We start from the raw sequence: 27,797 nt of genomic DNA on the forward strand, positions 1-27,797 counted from the left end.
GAAACTAGAGAGGGTCCAGAGAAGAGCGTCAAGAATGATTAAAGGTCTAGAGAATGTGACCTATGAAAAAAGGCTGAAAGAATTGGGCTTGTTTAGTTTGGAAAAGAGAAGATTGAGGGGAGACATGATAGAGGTCTTCAGGTATCTAAAAGGGAGTCATAAGGAGGAAGGAGAAAACTTGTTCTTCTTGGCCTCTGAGGATAGAATAAGAGGCAACGGGCTTAAACTGCAGCAAGGGAGGTTTAGGTTGGACATTAGGAAAAAGCTCTGAACTGTCAGGGCAATCAAACAGTGGAATAAATTGCCAAGGGAGCTTGTGGAATCTCCATCGCCGCTGGAGATATTTAAGAACCGGTTAGATAGATGTCTATCAGGGATGGTTTAGATAGTACTTGGTCCTGCCATGAGGGCAGGGGGCTGGACTCGATGGCCTCTCGAAGTCCCTTCCAGTCCTAGTGTTCTATGATTCTATGATTCTATGAGCCGCTATTCATCCTTGTCGACTTCAGCGCCAGAGTGGCAGCGACCACCACAGCTGGTCATCCTGTCTGGGACAGTTTGGAACAGGGAAGATGAATGAAAACGGACAGTGCCTCCTTGAACTCTGCTCCCAACATGACCTCTGCGTAACCAATACCTTCTTCAACATCAAACCCCAGCACAAAGTTTCGTGGCGACACCCAAGATCGAAACATTGGCACCAGCTTGACCTCATCCTCACCAAACGCAGCCATTTAGGTAATGTCAGGGTGACACGTAGCTACCACAGCGCAGACTGTGGCACTGACCATTTGCTCGTGTGTAGTAAGGTACCAGCATGTACTGACACAAAAAAAACAAACAAACCCCAACTGAATAGACGTATCACTGCATTTATGGTCATAACAGAAAGGAAGAGAGAATTTTCAAAACTGCCTTCCCTTAGTGCCATAAACTTTTAATAAGACATGCTTATTGATCCTTCACAGTTGGAGCACCTCTGCAGAACGCTGCTTCCCAGCCCAGCTATGAATATGGCCCACGTGGGGTGTGGGAAGAATTTTGGTTATGTGAAACAATAACACTTCATTCCATATTCATAGGCACAAGTAGAGGGCAATGACACTGATTATTGCCACTGTTTTCCACAAGTGGTGGCAGTTTTAATTGATATCTCGCTCATGAGGGCAATAAATATGGAATACCAGAATTGTATACAGTATTCTAGGGGAACATAAAAGCAGCCATACTGCAGCTTTGAATAAAACAAGAAGTCTTGTGACACCTTATAGACGAACCGATATTTTGGAGAAGAGAAATGAGACATTGTTCCAGGTCAGCCATAAAAATGTTGGCATACTGTGGGGCCAGGCTGCCAACTCTGCTCACATATCTACACCAGTGACATCACCACAGGACCTAACAGAAAAAGAAGAAATGGTACATAAATCAGACATCAGGAACAGTAATGTACAGAAACCTGTGGAGGAACACTTCAATCTCCCGGGACACTCAATGGCAGATTTAAGGTGGCAGTCCTGAAGCAAAGAAATTACAAAAATCAAATGGAGAGAGAAATTTCTGAACTGCAACTTATTTGCAAATTTGACTCCATTAACCAAGGATTAAACAGAGACTGGGAGTGGCTCGCAGCTTATACAGGCAGCTTCTCTGCCCTGGGTGTTAAGATCTTCCCATTAGACTCCGACAATGGCTCATATCCCCCTGTCTGAGCTGACTTGTTTTTTCCTCTTTTGATACATACTGTTGCTAATGGGCCATTTCCACCTTGCTGAATAGACCTTGTCAGGTCTGGCCCTCTCTTTTACTGGGACCCCACTCTTTAAATACCCCTCTGAAACCACCACCCCACTCATGCATCTGATGAAGCAGGTCTTTGCCCACGAAAGCTCATGCTCCAAAATATCTGTTAGTCTATAAGGTGCCACAAGACTTCTTATTGTTCTCATAGCCCTTTATCTTATCTTCTGACAGTGAATAATGCCAGGTGTTGTACAGGAAGAAACCCAACAAGTAATCATCAAATCATTCATCCTGTCAGCCTTTCCCAGCTTCAGTCAGAAGGAGATTAGGGACACTCTCGCCACCCATCCTGGCTAATAGCCATTGGTGAATATGTCCTCTCTCAATATATCTAGCTCTAGCTCCTTCACAACATCCTATGGAAAAAAATCCCACTGGTTGACTGTGCATAGGGTGAAGAAATACTTCCTTTTGTTTTCAACCTGCTGCCTGTATGTTAAATCTATTTCAGGGGGGTTGCTGTGTTAGTCTGTATTTTCACCAAAAACATTCACTTCTGTTGCCCTTTAAAGGCTAGTCATTTTATTTATTTAAATCTCAGAATCATAGAATATGAAAAGGACTGGAAGGGACCTCGAGAGGTAATCGAGTTCTGCCCCCTGTCCTCATGGCAGGACCAAGTACTGTCTGGACTATCCCTGACAGACATATATCTAATCTGTTTTTAAGTACCTCCAGAGACGGAGATTCCACAACCTCCTTATGCAATTTATTCCAGGGTTTGAACACCCTGACAGTTAGGAACTTTTTCCTAATGTCCAACCTAAACCTCCCTTGCTGCAGTTTAACCCCATTGCTTCTTGTTCTATCCTCAGAGGCCAAGAAGAACAAGCTTTCTCCCTCTTCCTTGGCTGTGTCTACACTAGCTCCCTACTTCGAAGGGAGCATGGTAAATAGAGTGTTGGGAGATTATTAATGAAGTGCTGTGGTACATATGCAGCGCTTCATTAAGCTAATTCTCCCCTGCGGCAACTTCGAAGTGTAAAACTTTGAAGTGCTGGCTTGTGTGTTGCTGCGGCTAACCCGCCACTACTTCAAAGTGCCTGCGCTAGAGTACTACGGAGCTACTGTAGACACAGCCCTTACGACACCCTTTTAGATATCTGAAAACCGCTATCATGTTCCCCCTCTTATCTTCTCTTTTCCAAACTAAACAATCCCAATTCTTTCAGCCTTCTTTCATAGATCATGTTCTCTAGACTGTTGATCATTCTGGTTGCTCTTTTTTGGATCCTCTCCAATTTCTCCACATCCTTCTTGAAATGCAGTGCCCAGAACAGGACACAATACTCCAACTGAAGCCTAACCAGTGGAGAGTAGAGCAGAAGAATGGCTTCTCCTGTCTTGCTCACAACACACCTGAGCCGCGTCTACATGTGCACTCTACTTCAAAGTAGCGGCACTAACTTCGAAATAGCGCCCGTCATGGCTACATGTGTTGGGCGCTATTTCGATGTTAACATCAATGTTAGGCGGCGAGACGTCGAAGCCGCTAACCCCATGAGGGGATGGGAATAGCGCCCTACTTCGAAGTTGAACGTCGAAGTAGGGCACGTGTAGACGATCCGCGTCCCACAACATCGAAATACCAGGGTCCACCATGGTGGCCATCAGCTGAGGGGTTGAGAGACGCTCTCTCTCCAGCCCCTGCGGGGCTCTATGGTCACCGTGTGCAGCAGCCCTTAGCCCAGGGCTTCTGGCTGCTGCTGCTGCAGCTGGGGATCCATGCTGCATGCACAGGGTCTGCAACCAGTTGTCGGCTCTGTGGATCTTGTGTTGTTTAGTGCAACTGTGTCTGGGAGGGGCCCTTTAAGGGAGCGGCTTGCTGTTGAGTCCGCCCTGTGACCCTGTCTGCAGCTGTGCCTGGCACCCTTATTTCGATGTGTGCTACTTTGGCGTGTAGACGTTCCCTCGCAGCGCCTATTTCGATGTGGTGCTGCGCAACGTTGATGTTGAACATCGACGTTGCCAGCCCTGGAGGACATGTAGATGTTATTTATTGAAATAGCCTATTTCGATGTTGCTACATCGAAATAAGCTACTTCGATGTAGGCTTCACGTGTAGACGTAGCTCTGTTAATGTATCCCTGAACATGTCTCCTTTTTTTGTGACAGCATCACACTGTTGACTTTAGGGTGACCACATTGCCCTATGGCAAATACCGGACACCAGCCTCCAGGGATGGGTCCTGCTGTTCCATGTCAGGGCTCCTCAGTGATGGGGTCAGCTGCCCCACAGCGAGGCACCAGGGACGGGGTCTCCTTAGCCTCCTGATGAGGGGGAATGGAAGATGGGTCTCCACAACCTACCAGCAAGGGAGCACCAGTGAATGCAGAGGGCACCCCATGGCAAAGGTCACTGGCAGTGGGGGCTGCCTCCATGGGGTAGCAGGGAATGGGGCAGCCACCCAGCAGAGGAGCTCCCCAGCAGTGGGGGCTGCCACCTCAAAACACCAGATGCTGGGGAACAGGAGCCCCACAAAATACAGGACAACTGGCTCATTTTCTTAAAAGTCAGCACACCCGTGAGACAGCTTAAATAAGGGACTGTCCTGGGAAAAAGGGGATGGATGGTCATGCAGTTAGCTAATGAGCTTTCCTGGATAAGCCCTTTTCTACCAGGAAGGCTCACTACCTAATCAATAAAATGGATAGTCTTCAAGGGGCTACAAGACCGCCTGTTTTTTGTTAAATCCGTGTTCAGCCACTGCCTTGCATAATGGCACTAAGCTGCTTCTAAGGGGTGGGACAGCTCCGGTTTGAGCACGGGCCTGCCGCACCCAGGGTTGTGAGATCAACCCCGGAAGGGGCCATTTAGAGATCTGCGGCAAACAGATGAAAAAAAAACAAACACCCCAATGTGCCAGGGACGGCGATAGGTCCTGCTGTGAGCGCACAGGACTGGATCTGACCTTTCAAGCTCCCTTCCTGAGCTACGAAATAGGGTGTCCTCATTTCGGAAAGGTCAAAGAGGGTAACCCCGGCAATGACACCTCCCTGAGGCATGACGCAAATACAAATGAAAGAGCCAGAGTGGGCAAAGGGAACGACCCCAAATGCTTTTTAAACCCCCTCCCGATTTTCAGACACCCCCAGCAGGTTCGGACCCCGGGGCTGGCGTCCTGCGGGCACCGCCGCACAGGGCTCGCCGAGGGTCGGAGACTCCCGCTCCGGCAGTGCATCGTAGCCCCCTGCTGGAGGCTGCGGGTACTGCCCCGAGGAACGCCGCGCACGGACGGGGCTAGGTTACAGCACCCGCTGCCCCGGCTGCGGAGGATGCAGCTCTGCCCACGAGCGAGCGCGCCGGCCGCAGGGCCAGGGTCACTGTAGGAGGCGGCGGCGGCCCGGCGCAGGGGGTCGCGGGGGACGGGTGAAGGCTTTGCTGGGGGCCCGCCAGCCGCCTCGGCTCCCGCAGTCCCCTCCTGTACGCCGCCCACTTCCGTCCCCTCAGCGCCTCGCCCCCGCCGACCCCCGGCCTCCCCCCGCCCAGGCTCGGCTGCAGACCCGGCGCGGTGCGATTGGCTGGGCCGCCCCACGTGTCGCGCCCCCTCCCCCCGCAGCCGAGCTGAGTCGAGCCGAGCCGCCGGTGCTCGCGGAGCCCGGCGCAGCCGCTGCTCGGCACCCCGCGCCCCTCCTCTCTCCGCCCGCCCCCATGCGGAGGAGCCGCGGCGGGGCTGGTGCGGAGCCCAGCGCAGGTAGGGGCTGCGGGGTGGGCTTGGGGGTGGCTGCGTGTAGGGGATTTATGGGGCTGGGGACCTGGGGGGTGGGTTGGTTGGTTGGTTTCAGGGGGTTATGGGGGCTGCCCCCCTTTAGGGGGTTATGGGGCGGGGGGTTGGCCCCCTTTAGGGGGTTAGGCGCATCGGTGCTGAGGGCTGGGATGAGTGAGCGGGTGGAGGGTTGAGGGTTGGTTGCCTGTAGGGGCTCATGGTGATTGGTGGTGTGGGGCTGGGGAGGTTGGGGGGCTGGGTTTGATTGCCTGGAGGGGCTTTTGAGGCCTCGCTGGGGGATGCCTGGGGGATGGTTGCCTGTAGGGGCTTGTGTAGGGGAAGGCGATTTTTACGGGCGATGTGAGGGTTGGTTGTCTGTAGGGGTTATGGGGCGTTGGTGGTGGGGCAGTGTTTTGAGGTGGTTGGGCGTCCGTTCTGTGGGGAGCTAGGGGGCCTTGGGAGGGCTGCGTTTTGGGGAAGTTGGGGGTTTCCGGGGGTTGGGAGCGTTTAGTATTGGCAGCCGCGGGGGTTGTGGGAAGAAGTTTTGTGGGAGATGCTATGGGATAGGTAACGGGATTTTAGAGCATGTTGGGGCAGGGCCAGATGGTTATGTAAGGGCTGGGGTATTCTGTGCTGTAGGGCTTTGGGATGATTTTGTAGGGGGATATTTTGAGGTTTGGAGAGAATTATGGGGGGGTTGATGGTGGGATATTGGGGGTTCTGTAAGAGATTTTAGGAGTGTTGGGAAGGGAGTATTCTTGCCTGTTGCACGGGGATGTAGGCGTGTTAGTCTTGGGGTGGTGGTTTCTGTTTAGCAGGGGATGTTATGACGTGTGTCCGGGGACGCAGGGGGGGTTGGTATGAGCATGGTGTTCAGAAGGCTTAGGAATGCTGTGGGCAGAGTTTAGTTAATCTTTTTCAGTTCTCTGTGGCAGTTCTCAAAAAATCTTCATGCTTTTTTGGATTGAACTGAAAATATGTATTTTAAAAAAATTTGGCATATCACAATCAGAAGGCATTTCTGGTGGGGGTGAATGAAACATTTTCTTCAAGCCAAGTAATTTTTTGGTTTTGATTTCACATATTTTTAAAGGATGGCTGTACTTATAAAATGGGAGGGGAGATGGAGGAGTTGGCTGGCTGTGCTAGCCTTCTAAATTACTTGGGGTGTGGGAAACTCAAGTTCTGTTCGTGTCTGTGATGGGGAGAAGGGATTTGAGTTTGATACATGGCAGAGAGTGCCCTAACCATTGGGCTGAATGTTTTGGTGTTCGTCTCTGTCTCTCCCCTGCTGAAACTGTTTTACTTTGTGAAAATAATTCTTGGATTTCCCATATGCTTTGCGAATGTCCTAGATCTCTGGGCTATAGAGAGATCCTCCTTCTCTTTTCCTGGTATGAATTCATAGTTATTTATAGGAACAGTTGATAAGGGAAGGACTCTGGCTCCAGGGGAATAAGGGCATTCACCCAGGATGTGGAGTACCCAAGTTCAGTCACTGTTTCAATGATTAATTTGTTATCTATACAAAGTGCAATAGCTTCAGTAGAAAAGATTGAGATTTCCCCCACACAAGACAATCCAGCCCAATGGCTATGGCACATTGGATTAAACTTTATAAAGGCATCTATCGGGGATGGTCTAGATGCTGCTTGGTCCTGCCATAAGGGCAGGGGACTGGACTCAATGGCCTCTTGAGGTCCCTTCCAGTTGTAGTATTCTATGATTTCTTCACTCACCCTTCACCGCCCCCCCTCGCCTTCAGCTCTATTGTGACTTCAACCTGGAAAAAACTGTTTTGGTCAAACCAGAAAAAAAAATCAAAATATTTAGAGAATTTGACAAGAATTCATTAATAGCTTTAGCTCAGCTGATTTTTTTTTTTTTCCTCCCCAAACACTCTAGTTACATAATTTTTTATGGGTTACTGGGAAGGTGTGGATGCTGTGAGGTTCTGGGAGAGTTTGTGGAGGTTGTTACTGGGTTTGTAAGTGTCTTTGGAAGCGTGGTGTGGGCTTCCATTGTATTAGGGGAAGGCTGTAGAGGGCTACATAAGAAGTTTTGATGTAGGTGACTAATAATGAAGGTGTAGAGATTTTGTAAAAAGGGTATTGTGGGGGTAGTGGGTAAGAGGGAAGGGGGAGGAGAGTCTTGAGAAGTGATGTTGTAGGTTGAGGGGGATTCAGTTTTGTAGAATGCATTTTGTGAAGAGCAGTTTATTTGGTTCAGAGGAAAATACTATTTATGGGGTAAATTTACTTCTTTAAATCAGATTTTTAGCTGTGCCATCACTGGTACCTGTTATATTGTGTCACAAAAGCTGAAACTTGCTGTGGGATCTTCTAACCCCTTGACTTTTTTTGCAATTGTAACTTTTCAAGATAGATGGCTGGAACATACGCAGTTAAATAGGTGATGGTGCAGTAGGGGACGGCTGTATTTCTCAGCCACAGAAACCCAAAGTACTGGTAGTTGGAATATATCTCACTAAATAAGCACTGCTCTTTTATTGTGGAAGCTGCAGCAAGCTCCATTTGGGAATTTACTGCCAGCCAGAAACAGTGGGTGAAACATGACTGCATACTATAGAATTGTTCTACTGCATGTTTTGTGCTTAAACATAAGTAAAATCTTTTTCGTAGCATATCTTCTGTCATGTGGTCTGGTGCTTTAAATTGGTTTCTGGCTCTACTGGATTCTCAGCTGTCAGACTAAATAAATTTTCAGATGAATGTGAAATTTGCAGAACCTATTATCATAAAAGATAGCAAGATTTTAAAAACTGCTTTTGGTCTAAAGAGGAAGGCTTCCTGCAAATAAAAGAGACTTGACAAGTTTGTAGATGTGTGTAACAGATGGTGGAAGATAGTTGTTTTTCTTAGTGCTATTTTTGAGAAGAGAACATTTTTTGGCTTACATTGTTTTGGGTTTCCCCTGAAATACAGATATATTTACGTTTGAATATATGGTTTGTTTGCATATTTGCTGCTGTGAAGAGGCAAAGTGGAAAGTAATATTTTTTTCTGCTAATAAAACACATTTCCCTGGCCCTTGCTCTATTTAATAGTCAGGGTTGGCCGTATAAGTGGGTGACCAGGACAACTGCCCAGGGTGCTCTGATTCTGGGAGTACGGGGATGCTGTCTGAGTGCTGCAAACTGGTAGACCTGGGCTGCTCAGATTCAGCAGCTCCTCCTTGAGCAATCCAGCCTGGCTTCAGGGCTGGGAGATAATCCATATGACTTCAGCACCGTCCTGCTGTTCTTAAACTCAGCAAGTGCCAAAACGTAAGTTTGTCCTGGCCTCCGTTGTCCCTAAGGCTGTTAAACAGAATTACCATCCTCCTAGATTATCTTTTGTGCTTTGGCCTTCAGACTTACATCCGTAAAATAGTACTTTTGATTTCTAAAACTGTGGGGGCAGGAGGGAAGTTTATAAGAATTTGTTGTGGGAAAACAATCCTTTCCTTCCTAGATACTGTTCTTATTTCTGTTATTTCAGCTCTGAAAATTTGCCAGAGTGATCAGAATGTGCCTGTTCTTAATTCCGTCCCATTTACAGAGATATTATAAAGGCTAGAAATGTATTCGTGTACAGTATTGCAAATGGCAATTTAGATGAACAGAAATGGAAACTTAAAATATAATTTGCATAGCTTTTTTTTGTTTTGTTTCTGGAGAGTGATAAATTGGCTTCACTTTCAAGTTCTTACATGCTGAGACTTAGTACAAGGGAATATTTTTGTTTAAAATACTTTATGTTGCAATTAAAGGAGATAATGGAAATGTTTCTCTTGGTCTTAGCTTTTGTAAAAAAAACCAACAACTTATTTTATGTACCTAAATTTTTAGTTAAATTCTGATAGTAACATTCTAAAATTAGACTAGCCAAAGGCCTGAGTCTTAGGTCTCCAATTACATGTAGTATCTTTGGCATAGTAGAATAAATTTGGTTCACAAATGAACTATCCATAACAACACACAGAATATTATTAACTCAAGCACAGTGTTCACATTGAGGCTCTTCAAAATCTATTGGTAAAATATTTATCTGAGGTCTAATAAAGGTTGTCTCCACCATGGGATTTGGAAGAATTGAGTATGGGCATCAGTGGGATGGCAAGAGGTTGAAAGTAAGCACAAGTTTGTCCTGGTTTAGTCTACACTAGAAATAATAGATGCTATAGGCCTGGGGTGCTCAAAGTGGTGGGTTGGCCCCCTCCTGGGGGGTTTTAAATTTCATATGGGGGATGTAGCATGATCAGCTGCTGGGTCTCAGGCTCATCCAGCTCATTAAAAATGTTGAATATGTTACTTTTTTTTTATTCAGGTATTCACATTTATATACCAATTAATAAAGTTTTTACATTCTACATACGTATTTTCTTACATGTGCCAAAGGAGATTTTTTTTTTTTTTTTTCACGTGAACGTAACTGAAATTTCTATTGGTGTGGATTACATTAGACAGAATGGGGATGCGGTAGGACTCTGGTAATTGCAGGGATGAAAAATGGGGTCCAGTGTAAAAGGCTTGCTCACCCCTGCTGTAGGCAGCAGGTGGTCTGGAAAATGTTGTTCAGTTGCAAGTGTAGTTGAGGATGTGTTCAATATTGTTTCAGCAAATCAGAAATGGTACAAAACCCTTCCATAATTTTGTGAAACCTTTATTATGTCTAATGTGGTTTAAAAAACCTTTTCTTAGGTGTTAGATATACACGTTTTATTGAACCGATGAGGTGAACATCCCAACTTGCAAGGATGTCTATAACCAGGCAACCTGGTTACACAAACTATTTATTTGTTATAACCTGGGGTATGGGAATAATTAACAAAACACTGATGTAGAACATAACATTTTTTCTCCTTTTTAATTTTCTGAGAAACGCCCTACAGAGTCAACACTTCCTGTTGCTTAAACTTCTACAACAGAATTTCAGCCCTAATCAAAATTACAGGTAGTGGTTTCCATTTTGTAGAAAATCTTGACATCTTTTCTGCAAACTCTTTTTTTTTTTTTTTGATAATTGCTATTAATTTTCCCAAAGATAACAAGTACCACCAACATACTTTTGTCTTTTATACAGTGAATCTTTCTTCCCTTTGAAAAAGGCAGTGGGCCAGTGCATTTGAAGAAAGGGAAGACCTTATGCTGTGTGTGCTTTACCATGTCTTTTTCACTTAAGCTCAAAGTTGTTATATGCATATTTTTTTTAATAAAGTATGATTGTGGCACACAGATAACTTACTGGGAAATGGAGATAGGGTATTAGGCACAGGTATTGGCTTTCTCTGGGTCCTGAGGGTGTGTGGGCCCCTATCCTGCCTCTTTTTGCTCCCACTCCACTCCATCCTGCTTGTTCCCACCCAGCTCCATCTTTCACCTGAGTGTGGCCTTGTCCTTGCTTCTCCCTACCCAGCACAGCCTGCATGCCACAGCACAGCTGATTGCGATGGGAGAGAGGTGTTGGGAGGGAGAAAGAGGAGTTGATTGGAGAGGCCACCAGCTGCTGAGAGCTGGTGCCACTAGGTGCACCCACTAGTTATTTTTCTGGAGCACCCACAGGGTTGACTCCTATGACCAGTGGAAGAGTAATGAAGTATTTTGCTATCATCTCTCTGAATTGCTTCCAAAGTTGAGATTCCAGCCGAACTGTTTCCATTGAACTTCATTGCTTCCATTCCATTTTTCATACAGACTTCTGACTGCTTACTGTCTTGGGAACTTTTCAAGATTGATAGCTGCAGATAATGAAACTAGGCTTGGGAGAACTTGAATTTTTTTTATCTGATTTGAATGGATATTATCAAAGTATATTTTCAAGCATTTTTATTTTTATTAATTTAAAGGCTCACAGTCCTGAAAAATTATCAGCTTTAAGCATTTTCTTCATTTTTTATCAAATGTTCACAGTTTCAGAGAACTATGAGGTATGCCAGACAGTGGTTATTTAATTCTTGAGATTCAGAAGGCTAAAACTTTATAACTGTTAAAACAAAAACTGTCAAGATCATATGTCAAAATATACAAAATGAACATCCTTAAAACAAACTCTGGTTCTCAAGCAGCACTTTTCTTTGTCTATGAATCTGGATTATCATCTATGGAAATATTTTTTCATTAGTTTGTGCATGTACAGTGAGTGATATTTATTAATTGAAAATAATTTCTCTAAGTTTAAGGTTTATCATGATTTCCGCAAAAGCATTTCTTTATTTGTCCGAAGTCCAGTTGGTATTGTTTCCATCCAAAATACAAATACAAGCATATGTGCACATATTCACTGCATTTTAGCAAGAATACAGTCAGCTACTCACAACAGGATCAGCTACCAGTGATCACATCCTGGTGTGATCCAGAGGAGTAAGGAAAAGCAGGGTCAAAAAGCACTTAGAAAATCTTGCCTTTTATATTATACTCTATGATAGTAGATGTTGTCTCTGCTTGTCATTGGACCTTTGCTGAAGCCAGTTTAGGGTGTTTTAAACCTAAGCATTATACCTGGTATTCATTTAACTGTGTTTTTTGTTTCTTTTATCTCATCTTAATGTTAAATAAGGTAGTGCTGGTATTTCAAGGATCAGTAAAAATGAACACTGTTTTTCTTTCTCATGATTTCATTATTTGTTGTCACATGCTTTGGACTTCCTGTCTATGGTAATAGTCAAACTTGTTTTAAAACCATAGTTCACCCATTTCTAATCTGGACCTCTGTTCCTGCACTGACAGTTTCCAATAAAAAATTAATGCTTCCAAACCTAATGTTAAAGAAAAAGAACACTTAAAGCAAAAATAGATAAGCAACTAAGATCCTTCATTTTTTAAAGTTTGTCCGTTTGAAATCAAGGGGAGTAGGCTGGATCGAAGAACTCCAGGATCTTTATGTGGAGGAGGTTTGGAATTCCTTTAAGTCAGGGTTTCCCAAACTTTTTTGGCCACAGATCCTCTACAGGGGCCTGAAAATTTTGGAGGAGCCCATAAATATTATAGTTTTAAATTCAGCAGGTACCCAAATATATAGATTTAGTTTTAGAATTCTGTTTTTATTTTTCATATATTTTGTATAAATTCTTTTTTTTTCCCCAAGAAAGCTATCAGCAAATTGGTAACAAAATACCAGAAACATTAACAATGATTGTGTATGGTTATGGTCTGAAGAAGTGGGTCTGTCCCATGAAAGCTCACCTAAGAAATTATTTTGCTAGTCTTTAAAGTGCTACTTGACTGCTTTTTGTTTTGATAGTATATAGACTAGCACAGCTCCCTCACTGTTAATAATCATGGTTAATGGTGATAGATTTCTCATATTTTAATGGGAAGAGTGGGGGCTTTTTTTGTAAACCTGTTTAATATCATGAATGATAATGTAGACAGGGCTCTTTTGAAAATAAACCCCATAGTTGAAAGAACCCTTCTTCCTATTTTGTTTCAGGGAGGAGGGTTCTTTTGAAGAGAGGGTTTATTTTTGAAAGAGCCCCATCTACACTGCTTTTTTTTTTTTCTTTTGAAAGACTTTCTTCTGAAAAGAGATTATGCAAATGAAGTGCAAGATAAGTAAATAAGTGCCTTGTTTGCATTTTTGATTTCCCTTATTTGCATTCCTCTTTCAAAAGAAGAATACAAGTGTAGAGGTAGCCTGAGTGTTTGAAGCCAAAGTTTGTTTGTTTTAGACGAAAAACAGTCATGTAGCACCTTAAAGACTAAGAAATTTATTTATTAGTTTTCATGGGCAAAACATGCTTCTTCAGATTTTCAGGTTGGAGACTATTTCTTGTGAGGGTACAAATTAGCATTGCTACCCCTCTGAGTTTCTATAGACACTTATCTATGGAGAATAAGTTTGGTAATAAGGGTTGGAGGTGATGCATTATGAAAACACAGCATGAAGAGCACTGCTTTAAGTAGTTGCAGACACTATCTGAAGCCTGCATCCTGAGTTAGAGGGGGAAAAAAATCACAAGAAAGTATTGCAGGCCAAACCAGTTGAGCAAGCATCTCAAAACAGGTTAGTAAGAGAAAGCAGAAGCCTGTAAGGAATGAAAGATGGAGATTAAAAATAATCTAGGCATGACCCAACACCTAAATGAACACTTTGTCTCAATTTTTAATAAGGCTAATTTAGAGTTTTGGAGGGTACTTGCAGCAAGGCTAATGAAATGAGGGTATGGAAGTAAAAATTACCACATCTGAGGTGGCAGTCAAACTCCAACTTTTGAATGGGACTAAGGCTACAGCTGCATTAGCATCAAGATTGACCCCCCTCAGGATTCATCTTCCTGGATTTTATTTCACTCAGGTGTGAAACAGTGCTTTCTAGTGTCACAGTTGACCCCAGAACTCCTCCTTGTGTGAGAATTAAGGAAAGTTGATGGGAGAAAACACTCCCGTTGGCATCATTCCATGTAGACAGACATTGAACTTGAGCTGATTATTCGATTTAAGCTATGCAATTGGCATAGCTAAAAATGAGTATTGGTGGTCAACACCTATGGCTAGTATAGACATAGCTTTAATAGCGGGGCTGCCTACATAATCTTCATCCAGCATTACTGGAGGAACTAACACATGAAACTGCAAGGTCAATAGCAAGGATTTTTAATGAACCTGTAAACTTGGGACACATACGTACAATGAGAGGATTGCTAATATAGTTCCTAATTTTAAGAAAAGAGGAAAATTTGAAACTATAGGCTTGTAAGTACAGGTTGAATCTCTCTAGTTTGACATTCTCTCATCTGGCAACATCTGTAATCAAGCATGATTTTAGTTTGTCAGATGACCACTTATCATGGGTGTTGCAAAGTTTCCTGTGGTCCCGTAAAATTTGTTTACAGCCACCATTCCCTCTGTAATGGCTCTGTCTACACTACCTCCCTGCTTTGAAGTGAGGATGGTAAGTAGGGTGTTGGGAGTTTATTCATGAAGTGCTGCGGTGCGTATGCAGCACTTCATTAAGCAAATTCCCTGCCTGTGGCAACTTCGAAGTGTTAAACTTTGAAGTGCCTAGGCAACTTCGAAGTCCCTTTACTCCTCAAAACATGCGAGCTGGCACTTCGAAGTTGCTGTGGGGGAGAATTAGCTTAATGAAGTGCTGTATATGCACTGCAGCACTTCATTAATAAATAAATAATAGTGGGAAAGGGGTAGGGTTAGAAGTTGGGGGGAAAAAAAAAAAGAACATGTTAAAAATCACTTAGTAAAATTAGATGTCTGCAAGTCACCAGGGCCTGATGAAATGCATCCTAGAATACTCAAGGAGCTGATAGAGGAGATATCTGAGCCTTTATCTATCATCTCTGGAAAATCATGGGAGACAGGAGAGATTCCAGAAGACTGGAAAAGGGGCAAATATAGTGCCCATCTATAAAAAGGGGAATAAGAATAACCCAGGAAACTACAGGCCAGTCAGCTTAACTTCAGTGCCAGGAAAGATAATGGAGCAGGTAATTAAAGAAATCATTTGCAAGCACTTGAAAGGTGGTAAGGTAATAGGAAACAGCCAGCATGGATATGTAAAGAACAAATCATGTCAAACTAATCTGATAGCTTTCTTTGTAGGATAATGAGCCTTGTGGAGAGGGGAGAAGCGGTAGATGTGGTGTGCCTAGACTTTAGTAAAGCATTTGATACGGTCTCGCATGATATTGTTATTAAAAAAACTAGGCAAATACAATTTAGATGAGGCTACTATAAGGTGGGTGCATAACTGGCTGGATTACCGTACTCAAAGAGTAGTTCTTAATGGTTATCGATCCTGCTGGAAAAGTATAAGTGGGGTTCCAATTGGGTCTGTGTTAGGACCAGTTCTGTTCAATATCTTCGTCAACGATTTAGATATTGGCATAGAAAGTACACTTATTAAGTTTGCAGATGATACCAAGCTGGGAAGGGTTGGAACTGCTTTGGAGGATAGGGTCATAATTCAAAATGATCTGGATAAATTGGAGAAATGGTCTGAGGTAAACAGGATGAAGTTTAATAAGGACAAATGCAAAGTGCTCCACTTGGGAAGGAACAATCAGTTTCACACCTACAGAATGGGGAGAGACTGTCTAGGAACGACTACAGCAGACAGGGATCTAGGGGTTATAGTGGACCACAAGCTAAATATGAATCAACAGTGAGATGCTGTTGCAAAAAAGGCAAGTGTGATTCTGGGATGCATTAACAGGTGTGTTGTGAACAAGACACGCAAAGTCATTCTTCCGCTCTACTCTGCGTGGGTTAGGCCTCAGCTGGAGTATTGTGTCAAGTTCTGGGCACTGCAGTTTAAGAAGGATGTGGAGAAATTAGAGAGGGTCCAGAAAAGAGCAACAAGAATGATTAAAGATCTAGAGAATGTGACCTATGAAGAAAGGGTGAAAGAACTGGGCTTGTTTAGTTTGGAAAAGAGAAGATTGAGGGGCGACGTGATAGCGTTTTTCAGGTATCTAAAAGGGTGTCTCAAGAAGGAGGGAGAAAACTTGTTCTTTTTGGCCTCTGAGGATAAAACAAGAGGCAATGGACTTAAACTGCAGCAAGGGAGGTTTAGGTTGGACATTAGGAAAAAGTTCCTAACTGTCAGGATGGTCAAACAGTGGAATAAATTGCCAAGGGAGGTTGTGGAATCTCCATTGCTGGAGATATTTAAGAACAGGTTAGATAGATGTCTGTCAGGGATGGTTTTTAGACAATACTTGGTCCTGCCATGAGGGCAGGGGGCTGGACTCGATGGCCTCTCGAGGTCCCTTCCAGTCCTAGTATTCTATGATTCTAAAGAGGAGGGTGCGAAACTGTTCTCAGTGGTGTCAGATGGCAGAACAAGGAGTAATGGTCAGAAGCTGAAGAGGGAAAGGTGTAGGTTAGATATTAGGAAAAACTTCTTCACCAGGCAGGTGGTGAAGCATTGGAATGTGTTGCCTAGAGAGGTTTTTAAGTCCCAGCTGGACAAGGTCCTGGCTGGGATGACTTAGTAGGGGTTGATCCTGCTTGAAGCAGGGGGGCTGGACTAGATGACCTCCTGAGGTCCCTTCACGCCCTATGATTCTGTGATTCTATGAAACTCCCAACACCCTACTTACCATCCTCCCTTTGAACTAGGAAGGTAGTGTAGACAATCCCTAAATGTTCTGTTATTTAGCTGCAATTTTGCCATATATGTATTCTAAGAGCCCAGTAACTAATGGAAATGTTGCTAATTCTGCTAGACAAGGGGTGGCCAACTAGCGGCTCTTTGAGCAATGAAATACTGACCTCCTGGCATCTGGCAGATTCTCTCATTTGGCACTGGTCAGGTCCTGAGAGTGTCAAACTAGAGAGGTTCAACCTGTAATATGTTCAAGACCTCAATTATCTGCCAAATAGTGGAGCAAATTTTGAAAGAAAAAATAGTTGAAGAATAGAGGTAATTGGGATAAAATATAACATAACCTTGCAATAGGTATAGTGGGCCAGAACAACCTGATCTGCTTCTGTGAGAATATATATTTTTAAGACAAAAGAGACATAGTAGATTTCATATACTTGCATTTCAGTCGGTGATTTGATATAGTTCCCCAAGGGAAATTATTAGTCAAATTGAAAGAAGATGAGACATTTAATATGAAAATTGAAAGGTGATAATGAGGAGAATACAGTGGATCATGCTGAAAGTAGTGGGGGCAAAAAATCCTAACAGGCTTCAAGACTGATCTTGATAAGTTTATGAAGGGAATAATATGATGAGATGGCCTACTGTGGTATGTAGCCAATTGGAGATTGCTTCCAGCAAATAACTACAGTGGTCATTGATGGTGAAGGCTCTGAGTCACTACAGAGAAGTCTCTCATAGGTGTCTGGCTGGCTCTTGCCCACATGCCCAGTTATAACTGATGTCCACACTTTGGAGTTGGTAAGGCATTTTCCCCCTGGCCAGACTGTGAGAGACCCTGGGGTTTTTGCTTTCCTTTGCAGCATAGGACATAGGTCACTTGCAAATTTAAGTGTTTTTAAATCAGGATTTGAGGACTTCAGTAACGCAGCCAGAAGTTAGGAATCTGTTTACAGGAGTGAGTAGGTGAGGGTCTGTGGTCTGCAGTGTGCAGGAGGCCAGACAAGATGATCACTATGGTCCCTTTTGGTTTTAAAGTTTATTGGTCTGAGTTTAGTCACACTGGGAAGGTGCCAAATTGTCCATGCAGTTAGGTGTGTCTAATTATACAAGCTAAATCACCAAGAAATTAACACATTCATGAAGTAACAACTGAACAATACAAAGAATGCAAAAGTCACATGGTGTTTAAGAACTTAGGGTTTGAATGCAAAACAAATTCTAGAACAAGAAATTCCACAGCCTTTCCATAATTCCGCAGAGAAGTCTGGTGGTTTTTTTTGTTAGTTCTTTGTGTGACCTTTAAGGAGCCAAAGTGTCTCACTTCTCATTTTTTCAGCATTACTGCCTGCATTGTGTTGGTGCAGTGTAGTTTTGTAACTTAAATCTTCCTCTGTGTCTGGTTAGTTCAGCTTTCAGAAGGGCTAGTCTAAGGGATACAGCCCTATGGTAATGGCAGGGAGTACAGAGATACTGTCTGCCAGGTTTTGTTTTTTTTAATTGAATGGAAGTTCTGGATAGGAAAGTTTGGCTGATTCTGTGCATATGAGGTTTTGGTGGGCTTTCTTTTTATCCCTGTGCTATTCATATTACTCAGTCAGACCTGCCACAATTACTCTCTGTAGAGCAGTGATCACTAGTTGGTGGTTTGGCCAAGAGACTATCAAACGCTGCTGCTGCCATGCTGCTCCTGTGCGCTGCCTTGGAGCTGCCCCCTACCGCAAGAGCCTCCTGCTTGCTATGCAGGGCAGGAGAGGGTGCTGATTTTGTGTTTGTTCTAACTACCACCAAGTCCCATCTCCAGAGTGGAAGGCAGAGGGGGCATGACAGGGCTCAGGATGCAGGGCGCTTGCTGACAGCTGCATTTCTATCTGAACAAGCTCAATGTACTTAAAGGGGCAGTGCACATATTTGTCACTCACAGTGTCTGTCACTTTCACACATACACACACTCACACTCTTTCACATTCACTGTCCAACACCTACTTGTGTTATTACTTTTACTTCTTTTAAAGTGTGCAGTTTTAGGTTTGTGATTGGCCTGTGCATATCATAATTTTTAAGTCTTTTGTATGCTTAAATTTGATTGTAGGGAGTTCTAAGATGCCTAACCTGTCAAGGCTGGACTAATTGTCTCTGTGGTAATTATAAAAAAGTATATGTGTCTAGGTCTTTGGTTTTCACACGTGGCACATCTGCACATTACCTGGATATGGTGCACATAACAAAAGTCACTCTGCACATGGATGGAAAAAAATTAGAGGGAGTGCTGGCAGGAAATCTCCTGGAATTGGATTCATTCTCCTGCAGTCAAACTTGAGTGGCTGCTAACAGTCCGGCAGCACAGCAGGGCATGTCAGGCTCCCCCGCCCATTCTAGCCCTGTGCCACTTCAGGAAGCAACCAGCATGTTGCTGTGGGACCGAAATAGCAGTGCAGAGAGTCTCCAGACACTACTCTTTCAGCAGGAGCTGCAGCCAATGGGAGCTGAAGGGCTGGTGCCTACGGACAGCGAGCAGCAGGCAAAGTCATCTACCTGGCATCCCGGAAGCCGCAGTTGGACATTCTGGCCGCGTTTGGCAATGGTTCAGGGTCAGGGTGGGGGTGAGCTTGTTTTAGCCCTACTGTGCCGCTGGCTGGGAGCCACCTGAGGTAAGCTGTGCACGGCTGGAGCCAGAATCCAGAAGCACTGCCCCAATCCTGAGCCCGTTCCTGTACCTCATTGCTCTGCTCCAGCTCCGAGCCCACCCTGCATCCAAACTCACTCCCAAAGCCTACCTTGTGAGCTCCTTCCTGCATCCAAACCCTCTGACCAAGGCTTAGCTCAGAGCCTCTGCCACACTTTGAGCCGCCTGGACAAAGACCAGAGCCTGCACACCTCCTTTGCCCTGATGCTTTTAGGCTATTTCACTCAGCCTTCCTTAAACAGGTTAATGATGACCATATACTTAATTCAATTAATAGTAACAGCAAAGTGGAAATAATACAAGTCTAAATAGGGAAAGAATAGTTTAAAGAAGATGCAGACAAGTCAGATGTATTCAAGTAGGCAGGGCCTGTTCAAAATTCATTCTACTGTAGATAAGAAACTAGCTGAGCAATCTGGAAACCATTAGCAATGATGTTTAAAAACCTCATGAGAGATGGGTGATCTTGCAGAGCACTCAAGAAGGGAAAGCTTGTTACTTAACTTTTAAGGGGGGAAACAAACACCTATGTAATGATAGACCAGTCAGCCCAACTGAAATATCTGGAAAGATACTGAAATAACTTATTAAACAATTAATTTGTTAACACTTAGAAGATAAATAGTAACAGAGAGGTGATAGCCATATCTTTCAGGGCCCAGGGGATTTGTGAACTTGGGAAGCTTTCATGTAAAGCCTGTGTATAGACAAGGTGTTTTAAAGTTTTTGTGGGCCCCCACTTTCTGCACTCGGAGTGCCAGTGGGGAAGGAGCCCTGACATGGTGGCAGAGGTGGGATGGATGTCTGGGCATCTGATTTAAATTCCTTTGCTCAGCCCAGGTCACCTGACCAGTGGGCTGCATTCCATTGACAAATCCCAAATTTCTGAGATGTGAGGATAAAAGAAATCAGTGTAGGCATCCTTCAGTCTGCATAGACTATGGATCGCACCCATTAAAGTTTCAGTTGAGGACTTGGTTTACAGCGTCTATTGTGACTATAAAGACCCACATGAGAGTGACAGTCCTTGCTGCATCTCTTGCAGATGTACTGGGTGTCTGGCAAGTCCTTATTGTGCTTTCTGTGCGCTCGCTTCTTCTCTGCTAGCTGTCTGAAAAGAAATAGCCCATGTGGTTTTGTCAGGAACCAAACAAGCCTCTTTTTTTTTTTTTTTTAAGGGTTACTGGCTTGTGTGTAGGAGTGATTTATAGGAGATATATCTTGATTTATCAATGCTTTTGATACAGTCTTATGAACAACCTAGGAAAATGTGGTTTAGATGATGTGTCTATAAAGCGAGCATGACCTTAACAGAATCCCATTGCAAGAGGCTTACTGGTATCTGGCAGTGGTTTCCAGCTTGCCTGATCCACTTATTGTGTCCCAGTTCACTAATGTTCTAAATTATGTTTGATGCATTCTGTAAGGCGTCACTGGAAAACTGATAACCCACTGATCATTAATATTCTTGCATGGTATGTGTAGAGTGAATGCCCAAGTAGCTATAGAAATATGACAGCAATGTGAAACTAAAATGTATTTGTCAAATACACCTGAGGAGTGGGTAAACAGGTTTCTTCCAGACAAAGGAAAACCCAACACCTTCACCCAGGTTTCAGTGCCAATATCATGTCCAGTGTTCATAGAATCATAGTGCTGGAAGGGACCTCAGGAACTCATTGAATCCAGCCCCCTGCTTCAAGAAGGATCAGCCCCAACTAAGTCATCCCAACCAGGATTTTGTCAAGCCGGGACTTAAAAACCTCTGGGGATGGAGATTCCACCACTTCTCTAGGCAACACATTCCAGTGCTTCATCACCCTCCTGGTGAAGTAGTTTTCCCTAATATCCAACCTACTCCTGTCCTTCTGTAATTATAGACCATCACTCCTCCTCCTGCTGTAAGTCACCACTGAGGATAGTTTTTCACCATCTTCTGTAGAGCTCCCCTTCAGGAATTTGAAGGCTACTATTAAATCGCACCTCAGTCTTCTGTTCTGCAAAGTAAACAAGCCCAAATGCCTCAGCCTCTCTTCACAGATCATGTGCTCCAGCCTCTTAATTATTTTTGTTGCTCTCTGCTGAATCTGCTCCAGCACATCCACATCCTTTCTATACTGGGGGGGCCCAAAACCGGATGCAGTACTCCAGATGTGGCCTCGCAAGTACTGAAGAGAGAGGAACAACAGCTTGTCTATATCTGCTCGAAATGCTCCTCATAATGCACCCCAATATGCCATTAGCCTTCTTGGCTTCAAGGGCATACTGTTGACTCATATCCAGTCTTTCATCCACCATAATCCGTACGTCCCTTTCTACTGGACTACTTCTTAGCCAGTCAGTCCTCAGCCTATAGCAATATTTGGAATTCTTTTGTCCCAAGTGCAGGACTCTACACTTCTCCTTGTTGAACTGCATCAGATTTCTTTTGGCCCAATCCGCCAATTTATCCTGGTCACACTGGATCTTTTCTCTACCCACCAACATATCTACCTCTCCTCCTAGCTTGGTGTCCTTCACAAACTTGCTGAGGCGCAGTCCAGTCCCTCATCCAGGTCATTAAGAAAAAAGTTGAATAACACTGGCCGCAGAACTGAGCCTTGGGGCACTCCACTTGAAACCAACCACCATCCAGATAAGAGGCCATTGGCCACTACCCATTGGACCTGACCGTCAAGCCAGCTTTCTATCCATCTTATAGTCCACATATCCAATCCATATTTCTTTAATGTATGGGAAAAATGTTGTGGGAGACTGTATCAAAAGCTTTACTGAAGTCAAGTTATATCACATCTACTGATTTCCCTGTGTCCACACAGCCTGTTACCTCATGTTAGAAGCTAATCAGATTGGTCAGGCAGGACTTGCCCTTGGTGAATCCATGTTGACTACTTTTGATCACTTTCCCCTCTTCTAAGTTCTTGAAAATGGATTCTTTGAGGATCCCCACTGTTATTTTCCCAGTGACTGAGGTAAGGCTGACTGGTCTATAGTTCCCTGGATTGTCCTTCTTTCCTATTTTAAAGATGGGCACTATGTTTGCCTTTTTCCAGTCATCTGGGATCTCTCCCAATCTCCAAGAGTCTTCAAAGATAATGGCCAAAGGCTCAGCAATGATATCTGCCAGTCCCTCAGTACCCTTGGGTGCAATAAATCCAGACGCATGGATTTATGTACATCTAGTTTTTCTGGGTAGCTTGTAACTCGTTCCTTCCCCCTGAGGGCTGCTCTCCATCTTCCAATACTGCATTGTCTAGCACTGTAGTGTGGGAGCTGTTCTTGTCCATAAAGACTGAGGCAAAAAAAATGAGTATTTCACCTTTTCTTTCATCAAAATTTGTTTGCGTTGGACAGAGCAGGAATAGTTCAATTTATATTTTAGCAAGCATGGGCAAGGGAAGAGGCCAGCATGGAACTTCCTTTGTTTCCCTCTTCACGACTGAATATACCTTATTCTGGAAGTAACCTTCTGAATGCATTTTAGAGGTTCATATGAACTATAAAAGAGAGGAATAAAGAACCCCAAGTTATCTTTCTCTGAAGACTACAAAGAGCCCTTTGGGCTTGGAAGGGCATCCTGACTATCTAGCCAGAAGGTAATATGATAAGAATTTTATTGTATACAAACATGTAGTTCTGTTAAGTATTAATCACTAGAAAGTTTATTTTTACATTTATTTTTTTGTAGCTCTGTCCTGGAACTCACTTAAAATCCTACTGCCACTTGTTAAAGAATTTACAGTAGGGCCTCAACATTCGTGAGGGTTCTGTGTTCAGAACCCTCGCAAATGATGATTTTCATGAATACGGGGCCCTGAAGCTCTGGGGAAGCTGCGTTTGCTGGTGCTCCCCAGCCCTGGAGCTCTGGGGAAGTGGCATTCGCAAATGTCGGACTTGCAAACGTCGAGATCTTACTGTACTTTATTTCTAAATTAAACCACAGCACTTCATTAGTAATCTCCTGTGGCACTGATTACCGTACCCCCTTTGAAGTTGGGGGCAAGTGTAGACAAGCCCTGGGTGTAGTTAGCCCTGAGAAAAGAAGATTGAGTGGGTAACTGGATAACGGTCGTCAGATATGTTATGTGGTGTCATAAAGAAGACTGTGATCCATTGTTTTAAGTACCCTTTGAAAGCAGGATAAGTAGTACTGTCATGGACTTGAAGTGCAGTGAGGAAATTTGTTCAGTATTAGAAGAAAATTCCAGACTGACTAATTTCTGGAATAAGCTTCCAAGGTACGTTGTGGACTCCTCATCATTGCAAGTTTTTAGTAGGTTGGACAAACGCTTGTCAGGGATGGTCTAGATAAAGGGGATTGGACTTCGCAATTTCTTAAGGTCTCCTCCCACCGTATATTTGTATAATTCTATCATTGTCTAGTTCTGGGAAGACTCTTGCATATGCCCTCTGCAAAATGTATCACTGGGTTATTAGCCTGTCTCCCTACCAGTTTCTGACAGTTGGCCTTTCTTCCGTCAAGCAGCATTTTAAAACTGTTTCGTGTTCTCTTGATCACAAGACTAACAAATTTGGCCACACAGAGCCTGTAACTTGTTGGAGACAGGATACTGGATCCTGAAAGCTAACGATTTTCCCTTGTCTATTGTGTTTGTTTGTTCCTGGATACTTGTGTGATGGAAGCCATTGTGTTTCCTTCTCTATATGTTCTCTCATAACGCCTAGATAAATGCGTTAAGACTTTCAGGTCTAAACCCAGTATACAACAGCTTCCCCATGTCACAGATGGTATTCATAAAATTATTTCCTCAGTGTTGTTAGATTGTTTCTTGGCATTTCTGTGTCTCTCACAAATAACTATGAATTTAAGGTTAAATCCCATCCATCTCAGAGGCAATAATTCCTGAAATTGAGTTTAAAATGATTTCCTCTGCCTTATTACAAATTTTGTTAGATCCTCCCCTGATATAGACAATTCTGGCATTGCAGACACTAGTTGGTTAAGCATTAGTATAACTTTTGCCACCCTGGCATGGGGTGCTAGATGACCTGGTTGTAAAAATGCTGCTGAACTATTAACATTGTTACAAAATTACCAGTTTGCTGTTTTTCATTGTTGTTCTACTGCATAGTTCAGATGTAATGTAGAACACTTCTTGGCTGGAAAAATAATGGGACTTTCGAAACTCAGAGCTGGCTCTAATGTCAAACAAAATAAATTCAATGCTAAGAAGAAATGTATTTAATACAATTTAGATCTTAACCAATATAATTATCTTGCCAGTTCTCAGCTATAATGGTGAAATTTGATAGTAATCCATTGTATAATGTTAAATAGAAAGAGAAATCCCCAGTTCAAATATTGACCTTTCCATCAGAAAACACTGTTTTAATCACTGAAATGCCTTTTTCAGTATGGGTTATTTTCCTTTCTACCTTTAGAACACTTTAAGAAGATTCCATGGCAGTTGAAAGGTTGGAGGAGGAGGAGGAGGAGAATCTCTTTTTTGTGGTTTAAAAAATAGGTTCAGGAGAATAGTGAGAGGAATCCCATATTTGAACTTCAGGCTTTGGCCTTTTATGTAGAGCTCACCGGAAAATCTTCACCTGTAACAGAAACTTGGATGGATGAAGCTATTAGAAGCTAAGAGTTTTAGTGGACTGTTGGTGAGTGTCGATAGTGTCTGTCTAAACATATATCATGCTGAAAATTCCGTCCAGGTCTGAACTGTAGCAAGTTCAATGATTGTGAAAATTTGGGGTGATTGAAGGAGGAGAAAAATTGCAATCCATCTGTGTCCATTAGGAGGATGATTACTAAAATAAAGTGTGGCAAATCAGTAGCTGCAGCCAACAAGTGCCTGATGGAGGAACTCCTTTTTGTTCCTCTCCTAAGTTCCCAGAGGGTGCAGTCCTGTGGGGTGGATAGACAGCTGCGGCTCGTTAGAAGTCAGCCAGCAATAGGTTGCAATCAAGCGCCTGGGACCAGTTAAGGCCTCCAGGCTCCCTATAAGAGGCTTTCGCCAGGCAGCAGGAGGGGAGTGCCCAGAGAGGATGAGGTTTGAGAAGAAGGCAGAACAGAGTGGAGTTGAGTGACACCAGCCACAAGGTGCCACAGGGAAGTGGTGGGTAAAGAGGCCAGGGAAATGTCGCCGCCCTAGGGCAGAGGAACAAAAGCCCTGCCAGCTCCCTCCTTCCCTAGGGCCCCTGGGCTGGAGTCCAGGACAGTGGCAGGACTGGACTCCCCCACCCTTCCCCTGGTGGGCTACCCAACTTGAGCCAAACCAGGGCAGTTTGAGACCAGTGGAGAAGGTCCTATTCCACCTCCATTTAAGACTGGCCTGTGATATAAATGGCTTGGTAAAGGGAGACCCTTGCCTTTGGGAACCCCCAGGGTAACAAAGGGGCCTCTGTGAGTCTCTGAGGCACACAGAGAGCTGCCCGGAAGTGCAGGACCCCTAAGAAACAGATAAGGGGGGGTCTGTCACAAAAGAAACAGCAAAACTTACATAAGAATTTAGAGTGCAATATTAATAATACTTTGAATTGGTAGAATAATGGAAATACCAAAGATCACAGAAATAATACATACTAACTAGCAAAATGGGGGGGAGTCTCTACAAAAACTTAGTACATAATCATAAGTGAGCCCAGAGGAAAAAAAAACATTAGACACACCTTTGACTGGAACCCGTTTCTTCGTACAAATTCACGTTGTGATCTTAGCAACATCTTTGTGAACATCTTGTCCTCTCTTGCACTTTAAATCTACATTTGCCTGTCTTTCAACTTGTATCGTTCCTTCCACCTGCTGGTAGACCAAACAGTGTGATATTCTTCTCTGAGGAGAAAAGTTACATGCAGACTAAGCTTTTGGTTTATGTACTCTCTGATGGCTGTTCCTGTTGTTTTCTGGTAATATTGATCTCTGAGTTGTCGGGTTTCTTAAATTCAGAGTAGGTTAAGCAGTTTATGGCAAAAGTCCTCATTCGCTATGGAGTGTATGTTTCCTTTCAGCTTAGTGGCAGACTTCTTGATTGCTATGTGGCTGACGAGCTTTATAGCTGGAACAGTTTCATAATCGCTTTACTCAAATATAGTAAAGTAATATAATTCTTTCACATCCTCCAGACATGTCTGGGGAACACACCTTAGTTATACATCTCCTGACTTTTATAGTCCCTGAGGCATTTACTGTACACACACCATGTGAAAGTATTTATGATCAGTGTAGTGTTTAGTTTTCCTGCAGTACCTTAGGTTAGCATTTCCCAAACTTAAAACATTCGTGTAACCCTTTCAGGACTTCGGCCTTACTAGTGTACCCCCTCTCCCAGTGCCATGCCAGTGCTTATCTCCTGGTTTTTAGTAATTCATTTTCTGCTTTGTATTCCTTGAAATCCTTTTGTGTACCACTGATGGTTCATGTAGCACACTTTGGGAATACTTCCTTAGATGACATGGATGAGATACCATTTATGACATAAATTAATTGGAGCACATCAAGCTGGGCAGGGCAGCTGAAAGTCACTACCAGTTAGATCCATGCCCTCTTGCAGTAGAATGCTGTTAGGGTCATGAGACATATTAGCCTTATGCAGGCCATCTGTGGTCTTTGTATCTCATATTCCTGGAAAACTTCTCTTTTGTTCAGGTAAATCCAAAGAGAAATTATTCTTAACTTTTCAAGCGGAGCAACTATTTTAACCTGCAAGGGGATTTGCAGACTTGTGTAGACTTGTTTCATACAGAGATGCATGAACATAGGAACAGGCTTACTGGGTCAGACCAAAGGTCCATGTAGCCCAGTAGCCTGTCTGCTGACAGTGGCGAGTGCCAGGTGCCCCAGATGGGGCGGACCAAAGACAATGATCAAGCAATTTGTCTCCTACTTTCCATCTCCAGTCTCTGACAATCAGAGGCCAGGGACACCATTCTTCCCCCTTAACTAATAGCCTTTTATCGATCTAACTTCCATGAATTTATCTAGCTCTGTCTTAAATTCTGTTATAGTCCCTGCCTTCGCAGTCTCTTCCACAGGTTAACTATATGCTGAGTGAAGAACTTTCTTTTATTAGTTTTAAAGGTGCTACCCATTAATTTCACTTGGTGTCCTCTAGTTCTTGATTATGGGCACAAGTAAATGACTTCTCTTTATTCACCCTCTCTACACCTGTCAATTTTATATACCTCTATCATGTCCCCCATCAGTCTTCTCTTTTCTAAACTGAAAGTCCCAATCTTTTTAGCCTCTCCTCATATGGGACCTGTTCCAAGCCCCTAATCATTCTAGTTGCCCTTTTCTGAACCTTTTCTAGTGCCAGGATATCTTTTTTTTTTACGTGTGGAGACCACATCTGTACACAGTGTTCAAGATGTGGGCATACCATAGATTTATATAGGGGCAGTAAGATACCCCTTGTCTTATTTTCTGTCCTTTTTTAAATACTTAAAATCCTATTTGCCTTTTTGACTGCCTCTGCACACTGAGTGGATATTTTCAAGGGACTATCCAAGATCTCTTTCCTGATCAGTTATAGCTAAATTAGTCCCCATCATATTGTAAGTATAGCT

The 27,797-nt window shown here is 43.5% G+C and overlaps 1 protein-coding gene across 2 annotated transcripts in view; it reads left to right on the forward strand.

Moving 5' to 3' along the window:
- Positions 1-5,362: 5,362 nt before the first annotated feature.
- ST3GAL5 (ST3 beta-galactoside alpha-2,3-sialyltransferase 5) overlaps positions 5,363-27,797 on the forward strand; it is a 62,611-nt gene continuing 40,176 nt past the window's right edge. The window contains exon 1 of one of the 2 annotated variants that reach the window (XM_074992286.1): positions 5,363-5,498. Coding sequence is in view for 1 of the 2 variants with exons in the window: in XM_074992284.1 (XP_074848385.1) it covers positions 5,456-5,498 (43 nt within the window). In the remaining variant the exon portion in view is untranslated. The remainder of the gene's footprint in view (positions 5,499-27,797) is intronic. The other variant, XM_074992284.1, reaches the window with a different exon arrangement.

The sequence above is a fragment of the Carettochelys insculpta genome, chromosome 4, assembly GCF_033958435.1.
Source record: "Carettochelys insculpta isolate YL-2023 chromosome 4, ASM3395843v1, whole genome shotgun sequence".
NCBI classification, from domain to species: domain Eukaryota; kingdom Metazoa; phylum Chordata; order Testudines; family Carettochelyidae; genus Carettochelys; species Carettochelys insculpta.